Source organism: Cyrtonyx montezumae, unplaced genomic scaffold (genome assembly GCF_038088225.1).
Source record: "Cyrtonyx montezumae isolate F1298 unplaced genomic scaffold, pur_monq_1.0 scaffold_2, whole genome shotgun sequence".
Lineage (NCBI taxonomy): Eukaryota > Metazoa > Chordata > Aves > Galliformes > Odontophoridae > Cyrtonyx > Cyrtonyx montezumae.
Window position 1 is genome coordinate 29,150,932 of NW_027071936.1, and position 24,566 is coordinate 29,175,497.

General features: G+C 42.3%; 1 protein-coding gene across 4 annotated transcripts; it reads right to left on the reverse strand.

Annotated features, from left to right (window-relative positions):
- Positions 1–254: 254 nt before the first annotated feature.
- Positions 255–6,683, reverse strand: GC (GC vitamin D binding protein). 4 transcript variants are annotated; one of them, XM_065736755.1, is made up of 12 exons: positions 6,570–6,683; positions 4,497–4,566; positions 3,945–4,077; positions 3,630–3,841; positions 2,832–2,964; positions 2,258–2,352; positions 1,815–1,944; positions 1,528–1,730; positions 1,175–1,307; positions 934–1,031; positions 572–704; positions 255–482 (listed from the first exon to the last, which is right to left on the reverse strand). In XM_065736755.1, exons 1-12 carry the CDS (start codon positions 6,628–6,630, stop codon positions 429–431), a joined length of 1,455 nt encoding a protein of 484 aa, XP_065592827.1. In that variant the 5' UTR covers positions 6,631–6,683; the 3' UTR covers positions 255–428. The 4 variants fall into 4 exon arrangements, with proteins under 4 accessions (XP_065592827.1, XP_065592825.1, XP_065592824.1 ...); XM_065736753.1 differs by having other exon boundaries at positions 1,175–1,310; XM_065736752.1 differs by having other exon boundaries at positions 1,175–1,303; positions 1,521–1,730.
- Between the last annotated feature and the right edge of the window lie 17,883 nt (positions 6,684–24,566).

Here is a 24,566-nt window from a genome sequence, read left to right on the forward strand (position 1 = left end):
GCTGAAAGTCAAGCTATTTCATTTCAGACGGACAGCTCACATTGTGATGTTACTGCTTCCTTCCACGGTGAAAATATCCAAACAGTCCGAAAGAGCAACCGCCATCTCTGTGGGTGCGTGATGCGTGGTTCTGGTTTTCCTGCCTAACTGTCAAGAACACTGACTCCCACAGCCAGAACTGGAACCTCTACCTCCTGTCTCTGAGCCCTCCCTTTGCAATTTGCCATACCACAACGGAACAACACAGAAAGCAGTTTTGGTGCTCCCCAGGGCAAGGGTATGTTTTAAAATATGTTTATTGTGGCTGCAGTGATGTATCAGTTAGGGGGCTGCAAGCTGGGTGACTCCTTCCCCTCCTGGTTCAGACAAACAGCAGCATTTTGCATCCTCCAGCTGGACCCCTCACCTTGTTTTTCACTGTCTCACACCTAGACCAGCATACAGGAGCCTTGCTTGCATGTACTTGCCAGCTCTGCGGTCACCTGCAAGAGGGGAGAAAGAACTGAAGTTTGGCAAGCCCAAGGTAGGTGACTGCCTCATGCACAGTACTGGGTGGTGGGAGATGCTCTACCTGTGCAACACAATAAAGTGGTGGTGAGTTCGCTGGGCAGCAGGTGGAGGCAAAATCAGCTCTCTGGTCTGTCAGCTGTGCCAGCAGCTCAGGGCTAGCATCTGGCCTGGTCTGCCTGATGCTGTCCCTCAGCCTGCAATTTGGGACCGGATAGAAGAATGTGTCAGTGTGAGGTGGGCTTTTGCAAGGACCCTGGTACATTTAACCTCCAAACCATAGCATGGTGCCAAAATTTGATGACAGAAAACTTCTCTGACACCCTGGGAGAAGTTAAGCTCATACAGACAGATCTCAGGTGCAAAAGACTGGCTAAATTAAGCATGCATTTCAGGGAGCACCAGCAGAGGGTGATGAGCCTTTACCTCTTCTTGAAATCAAGGAAATTCAGCTCAGTGTACTGCCCACAGAGCTGGCTGGCGTTTTCCAGGAAGGCAGGCATCTCTGCTCCCATTTGTTGTCGCTGTATAGCACAAGAGAGCAATTTGTATAACCAGGACCATATATACATACATTCTGGGATAATATGGGAGCTGGACAGGGAGGTAGTGGGCAATATCAAGTAAGTTTATGTTGTGTAAAACAAAAGGCACCCCTCCCAGCTACCTTGCTGTCAAGGCAGGTAGAAGCATCCTTGGCAGAGCAGCACTCCCTGATGACATTTTCAGAGGCATCATACAGCTTTCCAAGAAAGACGTCAGGGACGTTGGTGTACCTCCGTGCCAGCTCAAACATGTACCTGCAGCATGGTAGGAAAAATAAGTTAACATTTAGCATTGGCTGTTCCCATCAAAGCTGCCAGCTCTTGGATGCAGCAGCAATGTAAGCTTGTACTTCCAAGCCCTTCTCATAGCATGTGGGTCTCTTTGGGCTACTGTGAGAAAAGTTCAAATAATAATTAAACTGCAATGAAGAGAAGGAGTAAGAAAACTAGTTGCAGTGGGTACTGGAGTGCTGACCTTCTGGTGTGGAGCGCCCCGTTACCATCACACAATTGCTTGTTGGTTGGCTTCTGCAGCTCAGGCAGTTTGGGAGCCACAGCTGGTTGCAAGGCAGAGATGCAGAAGTAGTTTTGCATGATGTTTTTTCCTGCACAGCAGTCAGCAAACCTTTTGTCTTTGGCAGACAGCTCAGTGCAGACCTTTGTGGTGTGCTCTGACAACTGTAGAGGGAGAAGGAGAGGAAACATGCAGTTTGGTGTCCTGCTTGGGGAGCCTCCCAGACCTAAGGTGGCTCAGGACACTACCTTCTGCTGAATGCAGTCTTCAGCCACCGAATCACAGCACTGGGAGAACACCTCAGCTGCATCCTCTGCCAGAGGGGAAAGGTCCTCAAATGAAGCAGTTGGTATCTTCTGGGCAAGCATGGTCAGGTAGCTGGGCAGACACAAGTCATAGAGGGAACTTAAGAATTACAGCCCAGCCATTCCACTAACTTAAGTAGAGACTATAAGCCTGTCTAGTATTTCTGTATCTGTACTTTGGTCTTTCTCACACACTCTGCATGCCATCCATGAGTGCAGCACCCAAGCACTCCCAGTACATACCAACCAGCTTTGTTCTGTGGAAGTAACCTCTATCTTTGCTGAAATATATTCCAGTGAAAACCAAAAGGAACTGCCATCCGAAATAGGAAAACTCCCCATCTAACCTGATTTAAAGGGCAGAAAACGCTTTATCCCTTTCTTACCTGAACTTCATTTTGTCTTTCCCATATCCTGCTAAGCGGGAGCAAGCTCTGTTTGACATCAGCGTGAGCAAGGAAAGAGTTTTTCTTTGCAGTTTCTGCAAAAAAGAAGTAGCAGCAGCAGTAGAACAGATGGTAGGGTAGAGATATCCCTCAGGAAAAATGGATCCCCTCCACAGACAAGGTAAAAAATATTGTGCTTGGCAAGCTGCTGCTTGGTTATGCTGTGAGCAGCCCTGTAATTCAGACTCCTTTTATTACTAGCTGAAAAAGGCAACAACAGTTCTTCTCACCCTAGGTTCTGAAACTGATTAGAGTTTCATGAAAACTGTCCCACCATCTCGGTGGATTTCCCACCAACTTCACATGTATCTGAAAATTCAAGGCGGTACCAGCAATTGAACTTGAAAATCCCCTATACTGAGAACTAGAGTACAAGAAAACCTCCTGGGAACAATCAGCAGCTTCAAGCCACTGGGCTGAGGATGAGGGAAGCCAGGGCTGAGCCACACCTGGCTGTGGGCATCTATGGGGTAAATAAGCAAAAGGGAAAAGCAGGTCGGGGAGGCAGACTCACCTCCTTTAGGAAGCAGACAGTGGGTGACGGAGATATGCAGCAGGTGGAGACCATGGAGAGGAAGTTCCTGGTGGAGCTGAAGAGCACGGGAAAGGGCGCCTGGCTGTAGCTACTGACATACTCGTGCAGGAACCTGTGTCAGAGGCAACCTTCAGACACCCCAGAACCAGGTGCTCAGTTGAAGGTGTTGTTTGGGAATGTTATAGCTGTACTGTAAGCCCTGCAGGAACCTACCTGTGCTGCTGGCTTAATGTATCAATCCATCAACCCACCTGATAGCCCCTTTCTAACCACCCTCATGGCCACCTCTGTCTCTCATTCATTTTGTATAATCCTGGCCAAGCAAATGCAGAGTACACCAACATTTTACTCGGATAGACCAGTAGCCTCAGAAAGGGGTTGGCCAAGGCAGTTGCTTCTACTTTGCACAGTGGTACAGGGGCAAGATGAGGAGAGAGATATGCAGTGGTGAGAGCTACAGGGATTATCACCTCCTTCCCACTGTAGATAGCTGCAGCAATTAATATAGTGCTTTTCTGATCAAAACACTTCTGTGAAGCGACGTGGTTACTCCTGGCAGACAGCTTGGTGGCTCTAAGTAATGGAGGTGCACACCTTCTCACTCCATTGCAGAAAGAAAAGGAGTGGTTTTAAGATAAACATCAAAAATCCTTCCAGATTACTTTCTAATTTTCAGCTACTGTTTTCCAGACTTCAGTCAACTTGTGTGTACCCTGGCATAACATCACAGCAAGACTGAGCACTTTAACCAGCCCAGCTCAGTCAGCTGGCCTTTACCTGTCAGCAAAGTCCTTTGGATCCTTCTTGAATTCCTGGCAGAGTTCCTCATTGGAAGGCTCGACATAGAGTGGCAGCTGGCGTGGTGGGTGCTCTAGGGCAGCCAGGCACAGCTTCTGCTCCAGGCCTTGGTGGAGGCAGCAGGCAGCTATTCCCGGATGGGTAGGGAAAGGTGAGTTGGGGCTGCAGGACTTGGCTGACAGGGCTGAAGACTGTGGGAAGGAAGGATGCTACTTATCCAGGGCTGAAGAACACTCCCCCAAATCAAATGATTCAACACTTTTAGAGATCACTGGCTGGTTGTGGTCAACATACCCCATCATCATAGCAGGAAGGGTCAACACCATCGGCACAGCAGGTCTCCGCCAATGAGACGATCTCATGCACAAGGTGGTTGATCTCCTCAAAGGTGGCATTGGAGAACTTCCTGCTGTTCATTATGAGGGTCCTGGAAGCAAAAATGACAAAAGGATGAACTCACTGCACTTCCTAAAAACCTATTTTAACATCAGTCTGAGGAAACACAGTCTAACAAAACCATTAAAAAACATCAAAGCTAGTCCTTCCAAAATCAGTGGGACTTTCTGAAAAAGCATTGTTGGGTTGGAGGTGGTTGGTCTTTGCCTGGAGTATGCTTTAGCTCTTAGCATTCTTCATTATTTGACCAAATAAACCAAAAAGTTCAACCACAAAGGAAGCTTTTCTCCAGCACATAGGTCCATTAAGGGCAATAGGAGCCCTCATTTACAGGGAATGAATAAATGACCAAATAAATCTGCCTGTTTCTACAGTATTTTTTAATTCTGAGGGGCTCTTGACGTATGTGCTAAATTTCTTAGGAGGGTAAATACTGGAGGAGGTACCTACATGGTTCGAAAGTCATCCTTCCCCATGGTCTTGAACTCTTGGCAGACTTTGTCCCGAACATATGGTCTACCTGTAAACACAGAAAAAGGAGGATTTGGGTTCAATTCACCAGTTTTGCTTATGTGGATGCCTCCTTCCCAGTGATCTTTCTTACTGCATTAAAAGCAAACAAACAAACAAAAAAACCCAGCACTGCTCACCTCCTTATTGCACTCTACCACTTCCTGAAGGGGGGTTGTGGTGAGGAGGGGATCAGCTTCTTCTCCCAGATAACTAATGACAGGACGAGAGGGAATGGCCACAGGTTGTGCCAGGGAAGATTTAGATTAGATTTGAGGAAACATTTTTTCTCTGAAAGAGTGGTCAGGCACTGGAATGGCCTGCCTAGGGAGGTGGTTGAGGCACCATCCCTAGTGCTGTTCAAGAAGCGTTTAGATGAGGTGCTAAGGGATTTGATTTAGTAGTTCAGTGGGTAGGGATGGTGATAGGAGGATGGTTGGACTAGATGATCTTGTAGGTCCTTTCCAACCTAACTTATCTATGAATCTATGAAATCCATTGAATCTACTGTAGAAAGTAGTTCATGTCCTTCTCTTTTTGCAAGGAAAAACTGCTATTAAATAAGATGTTTTGAGGAGTTCTGATAGCGTTATTCTTCCTCCCATAAGCTGATTCAGAGAAGTTTATATCATGTCTAGATTTTATTCTCATTTTTCATTTCTTTTCTCAACAGACTTGTAAACGTAAATCTTACTTTATTCCTTTCTTTAGGGTTGTCTTTTCTCATGCAGCACTGTCTCCTTTCATGTCAGACCCAGCACGTACTAGGGAAGCAGCTGCAATACCCCAGCTGTGCTTCTGCAGTTTGCATCCAGAGAAATGGGGAGATGGAAAAATCCTCCCTGAAACTGGGAGAGCTTCAGGAAAAGCACACTTGCCCCTTGTCCACTCTGTATGGGTGAAACAGGGAGTGTTGCTTTTTATCTGGAGCTGTGGAGGTCAGGAGCAGATGGCAGCAAACACATCTCCAGCCACTCTTGCATTCCATGGAAACAGTATTGACTTTTTTTGCTGCAAATGGCATCGTTTAGACTTTGATACCAGCAGGGTAAACACTGATACCCTGCTGGCCTCTCTGCTGCAACTTCAACATGATTCTCTTAGGAGTTTTTGGACTAGGATGCCCCTTGTTCCCCCGGAGGTTCCAGTCATAGCTGTGTTCTATCTGTATCTCTCATACTGCTGCAAATCTGTGTTAGCTTGTTTCCCCTTTGCTTTTTTGGTGGAGTGTCAGCCCCTGCCTCCACCAGTGTGGTGCAGGGTCATTTTACCAAAACCACAGGGTTATATACTGATATATCAGCTAAAGGTCAATCTGCTTCAGAAAGAGGGAAGAAAGAAAAAGAAAAAAGTAATTTTACAAGTTTGCAATTGGGAAAGAAAAAAGGGTAAGTTTTTTAAGAAGATAAACTCTGAGGGTCCAGCACAAAATCAGAGGCCATTTTGGGGGGGGGGATTTATCTTCTGGAAACCAAGCAAAGCTCTGGGACTGAAAAGCAATAAAAAACTGTGTGGCTAAACATAATAGCTACAAATCCTGGCACTTTTACAGAGAATGCTGCATCTCTGAAGCAGGGTGGGGATGAAGAGGAGCAGTAAACACTGTTGCAACGGTTTAGAAATCTGTTGCTGTTATTATTGGGGAGGTGGTCTCTAAAAGGCGAGGAAATCCACAGGCTATCTTAACAGGATTATCAGTCTGCCCTGCTATGGGCATCTTGAATTCATTTTCATAACCCAGCACTGAAAACATATGTTTGGGCAGGGTTTTGGGGGAAGATCTATGCTTCCCAATATTGTTTGTTGAGCAGAGAGCACAATGCTAGGTGTTCAATTCACTTGTTTCCATACAGAAAAAGACCTGAGGATGGAAAACCTCATTTTTGAGCTTCTTTATAACTGCAAAATCATTAATACATTAATATGTATGATATCGCAGACGCTACTTAGTACAGGGCAGTAAATCCATTTCATCCACAGCAGTACAAGGATTTTGAGAGCAAGCACTCTTACCTCGGTGTTCAGCATGAGTTGCTATGAAAAGCAGCAGCAGGAAGGTAATAACCGCCTTCATGGTGTGATGGAACCACAGTGGAGTGTGGTTACCACCACTGTTATTTCTCCCTCTGCAAAAAAAAAAACAAACAAAAAACCATCAGTGGGAAATCCAGTCCAGCACTTATATGGTATGTGTCACTGGATGAATGATTAATCCTAGCTGCAGAGCAGGGGGCAAGTATCCTTGGCCTGGTGCACCAGCATATCCAATTTGGGACTGAATTTAATAATTAACTCAGGGAAAAATTAGCACATTGCTATAGGACTCCATATAGGATTTTCCTGCCCTAGATCAGTGCAGAAGGAAACGTGTAAGGGAAAATGTCCCACGCATCCTACAAGTACAAAGTATCACACTGTAAGTGTGCTCATGGAGACAGAGGTGGCTCTTTTAGCAATTAGTGATGGGTGTGCATCAGCCTTGGGAAGACAGATGGTTTGCACCATGGCTGGGAAACGCAGCAAAAATGCAAAATTTTTTCCTGCAAGACGTCCTGTGGAAGCAAATATACCAGCTGACATACTATGTAGGATGGTGACAATTTTCTTAGATGTGCAGAATAACAAACATAACAAAATGTGATGTAGCTTGGATACTCAAAAGGCTTCGTGATCTTTAGAGAGCTGAGGAGTGTTTGATTACCATTTATCTGTGGGAGAAACCTGGATAATAGATCATTTCAGTATAAACACTGATAGCATGTCTCTTCTGTTACTACCCCACGTGATTCAACCCGCAATTTTCCTATGGCACACTACTGAATTGCTACCTATCCTCTCAGTTTTCAAGAAAAACATGGAAATCTGCCAAAAATAACTTTAGAATAATTGCTCATAAGTCCCTGGGCTTATAATATATGCTCATACGACCAGAGGTGCCTCACATCTTATCCTCCAGTGCCGAGCAGGGAGAAAGTGGTCAATAGATGAGCTCTATCCCAGATCAGCCCCAGACCTGCAAGATGAACATTCAAATGCCCACAAAAAGCCATAAATGAATATGGCAAGCAGTAATAGTTGTGTATGCTACCTGGTGCAATGGGATTTCAGAGGCTCTATAGTTCCAGTTCAGCTGTTTGGAGCCAAAGCAAGTTGTGAAATTACGTGGAGAGTTCCCCAGCTCATCCACACTCTAGCTAGTGAGACTCCATATAACAACACTTTTTTGGTAATTTATTTGCTTAGAAATGTGCTTTTGAAAAAGAAATTGATTGAAAATACTACATGAAACATTGGATGAAGCATTGGGATGAGCTATTTGGTGGCAATTTTGAGGCAAATACTCTCATTTTCCTTCCTTAGGGACACTTGAGTAGTGGAAACCAATAGCTACCCCACTGCATCATGATCTGATGCTACACTACAACCAGCCACATTCTTACCTGTGAGGATGCACCTCAGAAGGGGCAGAAGTGGAGGCTGACATGGCACAGAAAGAAAAGAGCAAGTCCAGAAAAAGAGCAAGTCAAGAAAAGAAACGAGCAAGTCCAGAAGCATAAGGGTGGCCACCACCAGGGGGGTGGAAATCCAGCTACTTCAAGTAACATGAGAAAAAGCAGACTTGATGAAAAAAAGGTGGCCAGTAAAAGCATGGGATCTAAGCAGAAGCACTGATAAGCTTTGTGGAGGAGAAAGATCTGGATGCATTGGTAGAAACTCAGCAGAACAGTTAGACAGCGGGGTGCCCAGGTAGGCAAGAAGGCCAACAACATCCTGGCTTGTACCAGAAATAGTGTAGCCAGCAGAACCAGGGAGGCAATCACCCCCTACATTCAGCTTCAGTGAGGCTGCACCTCAAGTACTGTATTGAGTTTCGAACCCCTCACTACAAGAGGGTGACATCCTGGAGTGTGTTCAGAGAAGAGTAATGAAGCTGTGAAGGGTCTGGGGAACAAGTCTTATGGGGAGTGGGTGAGGGAACTAGTATTATACAGTCTGGAGGAGGCTCAGAGGACCTTATGGCTCTCAACAACTGCCTGAAAGGAGTTTGTGATGAGGTGAGGGTTGGCCTCTTCTTCCAAGTAACATCGATAGGAAAAGAGACAAAGGCTTTAAGTTGCACCAGGGGAGGTCCAGGTTGGATATTAGGAAGAATTTCTTCTCTAAAAGAGTAGTAATGCATTGAAACAGGCTGTGCAGGGAGGTAGTAGAAGTCACCATTACTGGAGGTGTTTAAGTAAACAGCAGATGTAGCACCTAGGGACACAAGTTTATTAAACAAAACTAGTGGTAGGTAGACAATTGGACTAGATGATCTTAGAAGTCTTTTCCAACTTCAATAACTCCAAGAGGTTTACCAGCAGAGAAACAGTGGCAGTGAGGTCATTGTGGTCCTGCAGGTGAGAAATATATGCAGCAGAAGACCCCAAGAAAGAAGTCAGTCCAGTAATCTGGCTTCCAGCATGCTGGCAGTTTTCGTGCTCATCAGCCACCACTGGACAGGATGTTATGTCTATGCACTCCCTCTCCCAACAAAACAGAACCACTCACATGGTGTGAGCCTGCCAATAAAGTCCTGAAAGCACACCTGTCTTGTCTCACTGCTGAAACAATGCTGGTGGAAAAGGGCTTTGAGGTGGTAGGGAGATGGGCAAAGGGAGTATATGGTAGAGTTAAGGTACACAGAACTCCCCCAAAGCTGCTCAGGAAGCAAGAAACCAACAAAGGTGATCCTGAAACAAGATTAAGCTTGTGGAGGAGGTGTGTCCACCTCTGTGCATGGGCCTGTGGCAGTGGCTCATCCCAAAGGTACTTCTCCATTATCAAGCATAAAGAAAGGCATGACTGTGGTCTGAGTAACAATGGGGGGAGTAGGAGGGATTTAGGTGTCTGATCCAGTACTTTCTGTCCCCAAACAGCACCGAAGCAGAGCAGGCTGGAACAGATGCTGATAGTCTAAGCAGAACTTGAAGAACTCATACATTTTATTTTAAAGAAATGTCTTTAAAGCAACATATTTATCCCTCAGGATTCTGCAGAGGGCAGGAGTGGGAAACTATAATAAGAATTAAAAAAACAACAAGGAAACAAGGCTGGAACTTCAACCCATGGGTACCACACCACTGAGATGCGGAGGGAGATGCTGCCAGCACCTCAGACCTTGTTAGTTCATAGGGAGGATCCCCCTACCATCACCAGGGTGACAAGGTCCCTGCTGTGTGCTCACAAAGGAACTTCTCCCCAGCACCTTCCCTGACCATCAGATGCACCAGTGTCAGGGGAGCTGAAGGACCAAGTGAATAAGAGGATGGTGAGGGCCCAGCAGGAGCAAAGCAGACAGCACAGGGAGCACTCTAGAGGCTGGAGCAGAGTGCCTCCCAGCCGCCAGAACAAGAAGAATCGCAGGTTTTCCAACGTGCCACTGGACAAGAAAAAAGGTGACAGTAAATGAATTTATTATATTAGGCTGTGTAACTTTAATTATAATTAGCTACACGCTTAAAGTACTGAGTTGCCTTAGCAGGTTACACACGTGTCTGTGTCACCTACTACTACTGGAGAAAGAGATGAATGCCACTGACTGCCTTCCTACCAACGTGCTCTGCTGGGAAAATCCTCACAGCATCACAAGAATAGGACCAGTCACAACATCAAGATCAGTATCACCTGCAGACCCCTACCTGTCCACTCAGCCTCAGCAAACTTCCCAATAAACTCCTTAAGATGAAGCCAGAATGTGATATGATGTGATGCGGGGTATGAAATACAAAATGTGGAATACATGTTACAATGTGCTGCAAACCACAGCCACACAACAGGTTCCAGAGCCAAACTACTCACACTATGCCATGTCTCAACTGCAGACCGAGTCCAGAGGGAAAAAAAAATCCTTATTTTTAAATCCCCTTTCCCCTCACGTGGAGGAGCTAAAAGAGGCACTGTGACTAACAGCTACTAGTATAACTCCAGCATTTCATAATGGCATAGTATCAAGTTGAATTTGTATGAAAGAACAGGTATAAAAGGTACATGAAGAAAAATAATCACATATATTAAGCAAGAACTTCAGTATTCATTAAATCAGCTCCTGATATTATTAAAAGGTTTCTAAAAAAAAAAAAATTTTTTTTTAAATAAACCATTACTCACAATGTGCTTCCAGGGGATGTTTTAGCTCCCTTCTTCCCTACTGTGTTGCTTCATTTATTTTGTATAGCAGCCTTTCCTGAACTGTGTGGGTTTTTTTTCTGATTTCCAACACTCTCAAAGTGGATTAGCTAGTACTTCTTCAGTCTGTATTTATTCACCGCAAGATAAATGTGGACAGGCTTACTGAAGTGATTTTCATTTCTTATCTGCTTTTTAATTCATTTAAGCCAATGCTACACTGCACACACACAGACTGAGGAAAACCCCTGCCATTTCCCCAAACTTTGATTTCTGAAGATTTGTAAATCACCTAGAGCTGCACCTGTGTTTAAAAAAACCTGTACATTTGTTTTAAATTAACCTTTCAGGATGGGTTTTAATTAATAAAGGTTGTTCCACATACAGTCTTCAAAATATCCTAGGGAACTTTCAAAGACATCACATTCACCAGAAATACTCCATGTTGTCCTAAGATCCTGCTGAGTTATTAAAAATCACTCTTAGATTCCCTAAGTTAATAATTCCTGACATTTCTTACTTGTGATTTACCAGATTTAACAGTCAGAAATCACTGTTGTAACTTAAATCACGGCTTTACAATTAGCATGAAGTTTGTAACCATTTTTGTTATTTTATCTGTCAGTGACATCCTAGCCTCTAAAACACTCCTCACACAGCACATAATGATTGCACACATGCCTGAGATGCTATGCTGGAGAGGACCAGTAACTCCTTCTAATGCAGCTAGCAGCAGACAGAAGTGCAGCTGCAGCCCACGCACCCAGTAACCTTTATTATTTGGAAGAAAAAAAAAAAACAAAGTACTTACCCTGGGCAGACAGGATATATTTTGGGAATATTTCCTCTAGAATATAGAGAAGAAGGATAATTATCTTCAGAGGATACCACAAGCATCTACAGCCACATGCCATGCAACAGCAACATCATATTCTGCTTCAGGAGCTACAAGAACAAAGCCAGGTCTGTAATGGCAGATCTAGGCATACTTTGTGTCCTGTATAGCAACCTCCCTGCTTATAACTAAAAGATTTTCTAATTAAAAGAAAAGACTAGACCATAAGGTAACCCCCAACATATCAGCTCTTTATGAGCCACTTGGAAGAAGAGCAAACAAATACACCATCACAAGTGAGCAACTCACCTGGGTCACAAACTTGACAGCATCACATCTGGTTGTATGTGCACACGCAGAAAAAAAAGCAGAGTTTACAGCTAATTAGGGACACCTCTATTTCTCCTGTCAGAACAGGCTTCTTTTAAATGAGGTGTCTAGGGAGCCTGCTTCAGCAGGAGCATTGGACTAGATAATCTCTAGAAGTGCTTTCCAACCCCCGCAGTTCTGTGATTCTGCATTTCAAATTTCAGAAGAATTATTTATTTCATTAGGCCAAATGGGACCTTTCAACAGTTACAAGCATCATGGTGTATTCTGAGGTATATAATGAAAGACAAATACTAGAGTGTGTGAGACTGACACTCTTATTTCCACACAGACTCCATGGAGACCTCACGTCTAAAGTGTCACTGGATGCAAACCAGGACAGCCTAGTACTTGCACTTAATGAACTTGTGATAGATCTGGGATCTTCAGAAAGCTGAAAAAGTGTCTTCCTTGCCTGTTTGACCTCACATTTACTACTTTAATTTGTCCTTTCTAATGTCAACTGCTGACTGCTTTGAGGAAAAGTAGGCAAATCAGTTCAGTCTGCATCCAATCACTTTCCTACTGTCATGAAAGAAGAGATGACCGAACTTACCATTCAGATCTTGTGATGTGTGTCATGAAGACCACTGTATAAAGGATGTCAGCAAGACGTATTACACACGTTCCTCTTGCTACTCACCCTCTCTGTGCATTACTGCAAATAAGTCTCACACAAAAGGGCAACAATTTGGCAGAAAATATACCCCCCTTATTTTTCAACTTGTGCTCGGACAGCAGAAGGGCTAAGTGTGGCTGATCTTAGATTCTGAGCAATGTCCAACTATAACTCTAGTGATGTTCTGTATATAAGCACATGGCCCAATTAATCTAACATCATCCAAATGGGCTTGCATGATCACCCTAAGAACTTGGGCCATGACCAGATAAAGAACTCTCAAGGCTAGACTAATGAATAGTGCATTTTATTAAAGTAACAGATCACAGGTTCTTTGGATTACCAGTAATAAAAACAGTCTGCAAAGCATACGAGGTTAACCAAGAACATGAATAACATGGGTGACTATGAATGAATTAAATTATAAGCAACTCTATAGAGACTTCAAAGTTCCCCAGGGAAGCACTTGGTACAACTGACCGTGTGAGTCTTACCCAATAGGTGTCCCAAAACAGGGAAAGAGAAGCTCAGCCCATCAACTGATCCCAGAAGTCAGAAATGGTTCATTTCTGACATATGAGAGTGTCATATGCCTGACATTCCCCCTTTGTTAAACCATTTTTATACTACTTCCTATTCTTCATGTGAAGCCTGAGTGACTGTAGCCATACATATCTTTGCTTACAATTGATGTAAATTTCTCTTGCCTCATTTCCAAAGTTATAGGCTAAAAAAATTCAGAAAATACAGGCTCAGCAAAGTGGCTGCACCTTGGAGGCAAGCAGCCTTTGGGACAGAGGCTTGTTTTTGGTATTATAACAAATAATTAATGAGTATATAATGAGCAAAGTTCGCCCAAAGGATGGCATTTTGTCAAGAGATAGCAGACTGTTGAGGGTAGCAAGTATGCAATTCATCACAATGAAAGTACCATGAAGCTCCCATCCCAGTGATGTTATCACAGAATCTGGCTGCAGTTTCCACTCTGCTCCATCCTCCATTTCATTTCCTCTTAGAGTCAGCAAATCACATTCACCCGATGTTACCAACACCTAAGGTTACCTAGGGAACTGCTGTGGACTGGATTCCTTGCATGTCAGCTGTACTCTGCTTTTGTACCCCTGTAAACAGGGCTGTACCTTAATTCTTAATTTCCAGTGAACAACACTGGAACAACCTCATTTCCAGGTCACTGGAACAACCCTCATTTCCAGGTCATTTATAGCAATTATTTCACAAAAGGACAGCATGATTCATGTTAAATTGGAATGATGTTTCTGTCTCATCCTTCAGTCTGAAGTATGCTGCCAACTTGTGTCCCGCTTGTGCCTTGCAGAACACCAGCAGTGAGGACTGTAGTAGAGATATCAGAGCTGCAGAGTTTCCGCTGCTGATAAAAGCACTCTACTTAATAGCCCCTCCTAGGGCCTCCACAGCCTCCTCTTTTGGCCTCAGTACTGCATTTAAGCTTTGGCAAAGGGGCTGGTTTCTTACTACAGCGTTGAACACGCTATGAGTTCTCTTGCTTATGCTGTGCTTGTTTCCTGTCTTGATCCAGGCAACGTTGCTGGACTGACTTCAGTCCTTGGACTGCGCCTATGGGTGGTGAGAATACTGTTTTGTAGTTGTCTTCAGCCTTAAGCCTTCCTTTCCTTTATGTATGGTGGTGTTTTTCCTCTCTCTTATTCCCATACAAACCAGTTCTGGAGTATTCTATCTCCACTTGCTGACTTCATTGTAGTATGCCACTGAATGTTTCTTTCAGTATGACAGTTGGTACAAATAAGGCTGGAACACATCCTTGATCATTCTTGTTATCTTATTCTTAGAAATTCTCTACCTATTTTTGGATAATGAGCTTGTAGCAGTACTCTTCATTTTCCTGATTTCTAGAAACATTTCTATTATCTGCTACAGCCCAGTCTGCAATGAAGGTCTCTTTTGTTATTTGTCCCCATGGAGTGGGACTCTACTAACCTCCTGGAAGTTAGAACTAGAGCAGGGGCTCTCATCCCAAGGTCAATCAGAGCCTTAGAGCTAGTTGTCTCCCTCTGTATGCAAGAAGAAAGGCTGGATGGGAGCACTCCTTGGTCTTTCTAACCTCCTTTGGACTCCTGAGGAACAAAAAAACCTCTAGTGGTCACAGCTGGATAAGTATTGCCACATTGGCTAATTGGGTCTGAGGCTTGCTGCATGGGATCCTGCTTCTGATTTAAAAGCTATTCATGCTTTAATTCTGGAGAGGCTTGATCTAATTCCTGCAGCACAGCACATAGAACAAGAGCCTGAGCATTGCGTGCTGTGCTGAGGAGGACTCAGCTCATTGGAGATGTCTCCAGACTGCTGTCCTTTCAGTTATAATTAGTGGGAGTGTGTGGGTGGGAATCTGTTAGAGGGCTGATACCTGGTGAGGTAGCAGTTAACTCCAACTCCGCTAACAAGCTTCCCAAGACCAAGTGATACTTAAAAAAACAAACAAAAATACACAACACAGAAGGAGGAGGGTCTATAAAGAACTACAGGCAAGAAACACAGCCCTCATGTGCATTCCCTTCAACTTCAGGTTAGGGATGGTTGCAGCTGACAGCCCACGAGCCCAAGGGCTCAGCATCGTGGCTTTGGTCTGTTCTCTCTAGTCCCTCCTCTCTCCCTCCCCTCCCTCCCTGCATCTGTCAGGCACTTGCAAGGTCCATTCCCTCTCTGCTACGCTAAGGACTGCTGCTTTCCTCCTCCCTGCACGAAACAAGTGGTTGCTGCGGAGCACTCTAAACTGTAAGTGGGGGCACCCTATGCAAGCAGCAGAGAGGACTGGCTTTAAGTTGGGCTGGACTACTCTCCATTCTGCTATAGCTAGAAACTGAGGTGAAACTGCAAGTGCTTTGTTATCAACAGGTCTTTGTATCTGTGCACGTACGTGTGAGGGGAATGCTGATCCTGCTGCTCTGAGGTGAGTATATACCACTGCCTGCACGGGGCTCCTGGTGGTGCCAAGGGTCTGCCTGCTGGCAAGCAATATCTCTGTGTGCTGTTCAAGTTGGTCCCAGGGAGCATAATGCAGCCCTACTGACTAGTTTGCACTGGTCGCTTCTGGGATACTGGGGCAATAAGAGGTGACAGTACACATCTAATATAAATGGTCTTGTGGTTCAAAAGTGATGTGAGTGTCGTCTCCATCAGCAGGGATGGGAGCATCCACACAGCTGCTGCTGGAAGTGCCCTTCTCAATGTGACAGCCACTTGATCTTTATACAAAGCTCTAGGATTTTACAAAGAAAAGACTGTTCCCACCTGTGGAACAGGGTCATCTAGGGTCCTTTGCATACCCTGATCTGTTGTTCTGTTTTTTTTCCCCCTCTGGTCGACTGTAAGTGGCTGTCAATTTTAAAGGGCTGACAAAATGTTTCACAGGGCAGCTGTTGAATTTCCCTAGCTAACAGCTGCTCTGAGTCTAGCAAATTTATCTGTGTCAGAAATTAGAGGTCCAGTTCTCTGGCTGTGAACAAAGTTGCTGCATATCTGCTACAGTATTTTTAAGCAAATTGTCTGGTTGTTCCATCTGCAATAGTCCATGCTGTACTGTAATTAATGCTGGCAGTGTAACCGCATCAAGTGAATATCAAGTGTGCACAGGTGCATAGAAAATAGTCTTTAAGGGGAGAAAAATATCATTGCTTAACTCCCCTTTTTCAAGGGCATAGTTAACTGATGGTTTGGTCCCAACACTCCCAAAACTGAAGATTAAAATGCTGAGGTTTTCATTAAAATGAAAGTCATCATATGACTCTAGTTGATAAAGTTAGAAGGTGCTTCTTTTGCTGTTGTCTTTCAGTGGATAAACCCAGGTTATTGCAGTAGTGCTATGGTATGACCAGCATAGGTTATGGTAGTTAAAGTATATCAACCTATCAGATAAAGACAGTTTAATGGTACATAAAATCTAATACTATTCAGCATGAGTTGCTTTGAACATGAATGTAATCGGGAACAGTTTGTCATACTTCACTTTCAGCTATCACTTAAACATTAACTTAAACATTATTGCTTTAAGTGGTGGAGTATGTGCTCCAGTATGTGAAGTCAATTCTGATGGAGTCCTTCCAGTACAGTTACAAAACAAACACTTTTAGAGCTCAAAGGCACCCGCATGATCAACTTGGCTAAGATGTGTATGTTGGTGGTTTCTGACAGCTATTTTCAATGAAGTCTGAGTTGTTGTAATTTTTGGAAACAATGCTAATCACTGATAAGATTTCATTAGGAAAGCAGTGATGACAAAGCAGGACACCTTACCTTGCCACCAGAACTGCTAGATGTATTCGTGTCACTAGTGCTGCATATCTCTAAGGACACAGTACATCTGCAGAACAACAACGGACACTGAGCATGTGAAGAATAGCTTACATGAGGACAAAAAAAAGCAACTCAATGGTTTGAGCCCCTGAGATTACTGAGGGGCAGGGAAATTAAGATATGAATACATGAAGTCTCTGATTATAAGCCCTAAGTAGTTATCCCTGCTGTAAAAGGCAAAATAGAAGAACTTTTCGTATGTCACACACTGGATGTATAGCCGGCTGAGTTTGAACCAGCATATAATAATGGAGAATGGGGAAAAGAAACAGTCTTGAGGTACTAAACTAAAGGAATTTGTTGCATGGGACAGTAAGTCCCTCTAAAAGCAGCATTCGCTCAAGCCTTGACAGAACAAGCAGGGTTTGCAGCTGCTGCTCTATGAGTTGCTCCTACTTACAGCTTGGGTGATAAGGGTGGGAATACAGCAAGGTAGCTCACACTAATACCAACATTTCCATGAAATGACAGCAAATACCTGGAAAGAGGGTTTCTGTCTCATTACTCTGGACCTGTTACTGTGATTCTTGTCAGAAATGTATGCTTATTAGGTAGCTCCCTCTGATTTTTCTTATAGTCTTTTCCCCTTGATTTGTAAATGAACTATTTGTGTTCTGCTGTATGTAGATGGATTAGACTGCTTACATGAGTATCACAATTAGGTGGGTCTTCCAGCTACAGCTAAAGGAATATATTCCAGAACTTATATTGCCCAAGGTTTTAGTTTACTAAATATTATCCTTTAAATGTTAGTGTCTTGACAACTGGATTCAAGATAGCACTTCAGAAAGCCATCACAAAGATCTTAGAGACTTTTCTTCCCCCTCTAAAGGGAGAGGGTTTTTGACTTGATGCTGTCATTTTGATTTGTTTCTTAAACATGACCATTTCCCATAGCAAGAGGAACTCAGTCCTCAAACAAAACCAGAGCTCTTTTTATTTTCACACTGGAATGTGTCAGAAAAACTCATCCAGAAAAGGTAGCGCAGGACATTATCAGCTGAGTAATACATAGAAAACTGTCTTTGATGTTCCTGCACAAGGTAGTTACAATATGTACTACTCAAGGGCTTCCGAGTCCTGTGTTATTACATGAACTAGTCATACTTCACTGCAAAATAAACTTTCCTCTAATATATAACCTAAGCTATACTGGCAAATAAAGCAAGCTGCACTCTTGGTAATGGGGAAGCACGATCTACACTGGCATGTTAAGCCCCACATTATCAGAAATGATATGAAGGCTTTGAACACTTCATAATTTCATAACCAGATGTGAGACAGAACTAGGACCCTTATCTTTCAATTGCAACACCAGCATTCTGATACAAGCTGGGGAACTAAGAACAGGATGGACTTAAGGGGTTGGCAGGAAGAGCTGAAGCAGATTGAAGTTCTCTAACCCAGAACTTTTGGACTAGCTTTCAATTAGTGACTGTTTATCCCATTACATATGGGAAGATTAATGTTTAACTCCACCTGGAGAGAAGGCTACAGTAATCTCTGCTCCCACTTGTATTTCTAGTTACTACTCTGCTGGCATGCCTTGTCATTATTTTCACACGCTAGTACTTGTGACAGAAGCTTCTATAGTTTCCTTAAGGTATGATTGTATCATAACAACATAGATCAGAACAATTTATTAGTAATGCTGTCAAAAATAATGCTTCAGTTCTATCTTGATCCAAGGCACACTCTCTCATTCTTTACAATTTGTTCTGCTATGAAACCTGAACTACTTGCAATATTCCAGCTGTCTATATGTTTGTTTGTAATATCGCACATTCTCTTCAGCTACCTGGAACACTTCAACAACATGGAAGGAATGGGCAAGAAATTAAGCTGACCTACTGAACTTCTTTAAGATCAGGATTTCCTCCCTTCTCCCCATCATCCCTACCAAAAGTCCCATTCTAGAACAAAGGACAATAACAGGCTTCATGAGAAATCATATAATTGTTTTCTTAGTACCTTAATGCTGAGGACTTACTGCAGATGCTTTTGACCACATCTCTGTCAGTCTACAGCTCAACAATTTCTGCACAGATTAATGACTTGGTACCTCAGTCTGAATTCCCATTATTCAGCCTGCAGTGACCACATGATTCCTTTGGCCCCTTTTGATGCAATATCAAAGGCTGGGGATGGTGTGTCAGCTGCTATGCTTGAAATGTGACAATTTAAGAAGTTTTAGAAGATAAAGTGGAAACTTAGTGCTTCAAAAACCTCACAGTCGATCATTTAACTTTTCCCATAGCTTATCTAAAACACTTACTGCTAAGTGATCACTGGAATATCTTTCAAGTGGAAGAAGCTCAGATTGAATTCAGAGATCCCTGGTCAATTTCCCATCATGGCTGGAAAGCCACTACTTAAGTCCTCTTGAGATCAAATCTTTTAATTCAAATAGTTTAATTCTATTCAAAGTTTCTCAAGTAGTGCATTTGAGGAACTTGTTTCCCCCTTTCTATGTTCAATTAACATATTAATAAAGAACAGGGAAATACAAGCAAGGTACAAGGGAATAGGAGAGGGTACCAAGCATTCGATGTTGGACAAGAATGGTAGATCTTTTTGACCAGCCAGCTTAAACTAAGGAGAAGAGTGCAATGTGAAAGGTTTCCCAGGCTGCTTTCAAAACACTGCTAATATTGCTGAATTTGGTAGTTATGCATGCACTTGCAATCAGGAAGAACACTATTTCTGTTGTATTAGTCTTTTTCTGCAACACCTTCTGTTAAGAGCCCTGAAGACTCACTGAGTTTAATAAGAATCTCATTACTTCTCACTGAATTTAATAAGAATTTCATTACTTCTCTATTCAATGCATGACTAAGCAGAGCTAAGAGGTAATGAGTACAGTTTGCTTTCTCCACAGTCATGGTTTGTTTAACTTCCATCCCATAGCAAGCTCAACACCCCTCTCGATAGTGTTAGATTGATAACAGTAGCGTAACTGATGGTAAGGAAGGGGTAATCTCCCAGAATGACAGATGTCCTAAAGTATACCAAGCACCAGGTCAAATGAGTTACTTAATTTAGCCTCAATAAAAATGGATAGCTTTCAATTAGATGTTGTACACCTTCTAAACAGATTCACTCCCATAGGCACTGTTTTTTCTGACTCAGTAGCTATTAATTTAGGGCACAGGCAAGAGGCTCCCTTGCCATAAGCAAGTGAAGTTCTGTACTGAATGGGTTCTATAACTTCCCTGCAGTTTACTTAATGAGTGCTCATCTGATAATTTCTTCCCTCCTGTGCTGCTGACATTAGTGGTAGCAATAGCAGTGTTTCTCATTCTGCTGCTAGCAGGCAGGAATAAGAGTAGAAAGGCTCCTTTGACTTCACTTGCAAAAATGCCACAAGGAAATTCAAGACTCTGGGGCTTGGGATACAAGTGATTTTGGGCAAACCGTTGAGAAAATCAAAAAAGCCATTTGCAAGTATAAGGGAGCTAATATATCTTATGACTGCTCAGGCTTCTTAGTAAAGTGCGCCTTGCGCACTGAAATCTTACTTTAATGGTGTTTCAGAGAACAATTAGCTGAGGTTTTAGTTAAAACAAAGTAGCCTGTAACACACCAATAGAGATACTACAATCTTGGAAGCTTAGCATTTAAGTGTTAAGCAGCAATAAAACCTGTTACAATGAAAAACAGTAGCCATCTAAATATAACACAAAGCATTTTTTCTAAGTGCCTTTGCTGCCCAGTAATCTTCATTTATTGTGTAACTAAGAACACTCTTAGCTAACAACTAAAACCCTACCTCATTTGTTGTCTCCTCTGTGGCATGTCATACATCTTCACGAAGGACAGAAAGGCAAATTTCCACATTGTGTTCAACCTACAACCAAGCAAGAAATTCCAAATATGGAAACATTTCAAGCAAACTGATAGGAATCGCAAATGTGACTAAAGACATCAACGTGCTGACACACTGGCACCTTAAGAACAAATAATAGCAAACGGCAGAAAATAGCTACAGCAAAGCCTTGTTGCAGTACACTTTCAGCATTTCTGTTCTTCACTCAGTGTGGAAAAAAGACCTATTAGACTTAAGCTGTGATATTATTCAAATGTCAAAATATGAAGCAGAGTGAAAACTTTATACATTCTGAACAAGAAACTTGCTGTGAAAGGCTCACGCAATAGTATCTCTTGAATAACATTTGCATTTCAGCATTTTGGCAAAGGGTATCTTATTTCTTGCTGAAGAGGATGAGTAATCCACAATTAAGCATTGTTTTGTCTATTACATCCTTCCTACTGATAGCATTACTCTTTACAAATAAGACAGGAAAAGCAGAAGATCTTTAAAAACAACAATAAAAACCACAGAACTAAAAAAAGCCTTACAAAATATTGCATCTCATCCTCCTGCTCAGATTTCTCAGATGACTGTTAGGGCAAGACAAATGTTCAAAGCACAAAGACCATTCATTAGTCTTGCATGGTCTGTCTCCCTGCTATTATCCATTTAGCAATGTATAATTTGCTTCTCAGTGCATATTTTGTGTTCGTGGAAGTATACAGCAATGAGAATAAATTATTTTTATTGCAATTTGATACTCTTAAGCATCTCTTCTATTACAGCTTTTTAGCTGTAAGCCCATGAAATACTTAGTACTTTATTGTGAGATAGGACGCTCCTAGGTGGTTCATTAAATATTCCATGAAATTATGATGTATGAAAAGATAAATCAAACATTCTGTTCTAGAACACTCTATTCATACTGCTAAATATCCTTGTAGTTCATACTTTGCAATTCAAGTTTGCTACAGACCAAGCATTTCTGCTTATGGGAAAGATAAGATTAAGTGCAAAACAAAGTTAAAACATGCCTTATAAACATTTCCAAGATTTTAACAGTATACTGTAATGAAAACTTTTCTTGACAGAAACACTGTTTTGCTTGTTGCATTTAACATGACTAGCTCAGATGCTCTGTTTTAACAGAAACGGTTTCTGCACTTCTGCCTATAGCATAGTTCTGGAGCCCATTTGGCTGTTGATGGAGACTTCTTTCCACTGAAAGTAAAAATGAGTCCATCTTACAATATACTGCAGATCCAAGTCCTTTTTGGACAACCTTTTGAAATGTATGATAGTAAAATAAACTATTTCTGAAACTTAATAAAATGGAGGCACACATTACAATGTACTTCTAAGCAAAGTACATTATAACGTACTTCTAAGCATACTTCTTTCAATGAAACAGTCCTGTAACTTCTGTCTCTCTGTAAGATGTCATTTTAAGCCTTCTGATCTTTCCTGCAGCTTTCTTTCAGATATTTCAATTTGATCCAAAAATGCGCATGCAGCACATCAAATGAGCTGTAAGTAATTAACACTGGAGGTATTTTGTACATTCTATCAGCTACTGTCCTACTTATGTACTTGTTTTGCTGTGCTATGCTGCTCTTTCTTAACTTCCCGATGGAAACTTGGTATAAATTACAGATCCTCATCCATAGTGCTGCCACATGCTTTTTTTTCTTTTCCCCCTTGCTTTACCAAATATTGCTATGGAGCTGCTCTTGTTGAACAGCTTCTTGATTTTAGGCTGCTTTACATTGAAAATGTTAACTTGCAGACAAAGTACCTGGCAGGCAATCAGTCCCTGTTCCCTGGTATTGCTTCCATAAGCATCTTCCCCTTACTAATTAAGCATTATGGTTTGGAGTTTTGTTTGTTTTAACATCCTTCAGTGGGTACAAATGCTAACATTTCCAAGGTCTCTGGGAAGTTAGTGCAGCCAACACATTTACCAAGTGTACAGCTCAGGACAAGATGACACTTCTAGCACTTAATGCAGAACATCTCCTTTTTCCTCAGTGACACACTTCTGTTCTTCGTGTTTCTAACAGTTCAGTGTCCCTGTTTTTGTTTCTAAGCCCTCAGAGGATTCCACAATGAGATTTTACACACACAAAATAGATAAAAATTGTCATGCACAGGGATGAAATAGTACTGGCTGGCTCCTGTGAATGCTAGAATTCTTCCACACAGTCAACATAAAAGTAATGGCACCCACTTCATAATTACCTTGATTTGTTACTGTTATGGAGGAAAATTAAACTTCTGTATCCAATAGCATTAAATTGCCCCAGTTGCACTGAGGGACTTAATGCCACTTATTTGTGTAGGGATGCTGTCTCAAAGATTTCACTAGTGCATCAGTCTACTGCATTTAAAAACTGTACGTGGGCAGTTTTTCATAGTAATTTGATAAGGGCATGGCTGCACTAAGTGGAAGCAAATTACTCTCATTTATCATCTAGTAATATTTATGCACTATATTACTTTCCCCTTTCTTAAGCTAATTATGTTTTGGTCCACTGTATCTCTCAAATATTTATCAGTCTGTTTAATTTGTCAAAACAAGGCACAACACTTTGTTGCTTCTTCCAGCCAATCCCATCCCCTTCAGCATCAATACAATAAAAACTTGTATACTTCACCATTTCTTGTAAGCCACAGTACTTGTACAGTAGGCTTGTCATAGTGGGTACAAAATGACATGAGTGCAAGTGAGACCAGATGTTGTGAGACAAACAGACACAGCTCTCATTTGCAATTTCTTGTTCATCGGTTACAAATGGAAACTATTTCAAAGTTCTTTACTGAGACAACTGAAAGTGGTTGCTTTACAATATGCTGTCAGAAAAAACGTCAAATCCAAGATAAGCACCCAGAGCATAATTAATATGTAAAGGGAAGTACTATAAAATCACACTTTTAACATAAGGGATAATTTCAGTTGACTTAATGAATAGAATTTTAATTCATTTATTAGAATACAATGACCATACAGGAATGACCCACAAGGGTTTGTACTCCCTGGGACTGAAGCTTCACAGCAGTAAAAACTTATAAAACATCCAGCAAAAGCCTGTGTAGCCTAGGAACTATTGTATATATGAGATGAAAAGTAGGAATGAAATCTGAACCATAAATATTCCTTCTGTGCTCTCGCACGTAAGAACAACGCTCCTCTACCAAAGAGCTTCCTCCTCAAAACATCAGAAAATCCTAACAGGCCAGACTACTGAAGGTAAGGGAAGCGAATCCACATCTCTAATCTGCAGGGCTGCATTGTGACAGCACAGATCAAGAGCCCTGGGAACAGCAGGATGAAGTAAATGCAAGCTTCCCACATCTGGAATGCCTGTCTTAAAAGCTCCATTTCCGTGAAGCAAGGGATTAGGAAGGAAAATTAATGTTCATTCACAGTAAAATGAAACACTCATGGCTCTCCTATTTGCACACAAATCCTGAAGAACATGAACTTGGAATGAACCTCAAAGGAAGCAACAAAAAAAATCCACATGCACTTTTTGTTAGATAAGTCAGAAGGCCTGACTTTTCCCCCTAACTTTTGTTTGGGACTAGGTGTACATTTTCTTGGCCAAAATTTCCAAAGCTAGGTGTGAGACCTACCAGGAGCATTAGTCACATGCTTACTCTGCACAAACTATAGCTATTTCCTTGCACAGTTGCATTTACTATTTAAAAGGCAGCGATTTGTCTAGGGAAACTCCATCTGTTGCTTTGTTTGCTCCAAGCATACAGTAAATCTGAGATTACTGCCTCTGCCTGCTCCACTCCTCACTACTATATCTCTCCTGTTTTAAACTAAGCTTTTCTACTTGCTCTCAGTACTAGCTA

Bases quoted from the DNA above. Each gene is read 5' to 3' on its own strand.
- GC (XM_065736753.1), bottom strand. From the start codon at position 6,630: ATGAAGGCGGTTATTACCTTCCTGCTGCTGCTTTTCATAGCAACTCAT. The intron at 2,965-3,629 runs GTAAAGGCCAGC...CCTCTGACACAG, and splicing joins CCAAAGGACTTTGCTGACAG to GTTCCTGCACGAGTATGTCA. The intron at 483-571 runs GTAGAGCATCTC...CCCCTCTTGCAG, and splicing joins CACTTTATTGTGTTGCACAG to GTGACCGCAGAGCTGGCAAG.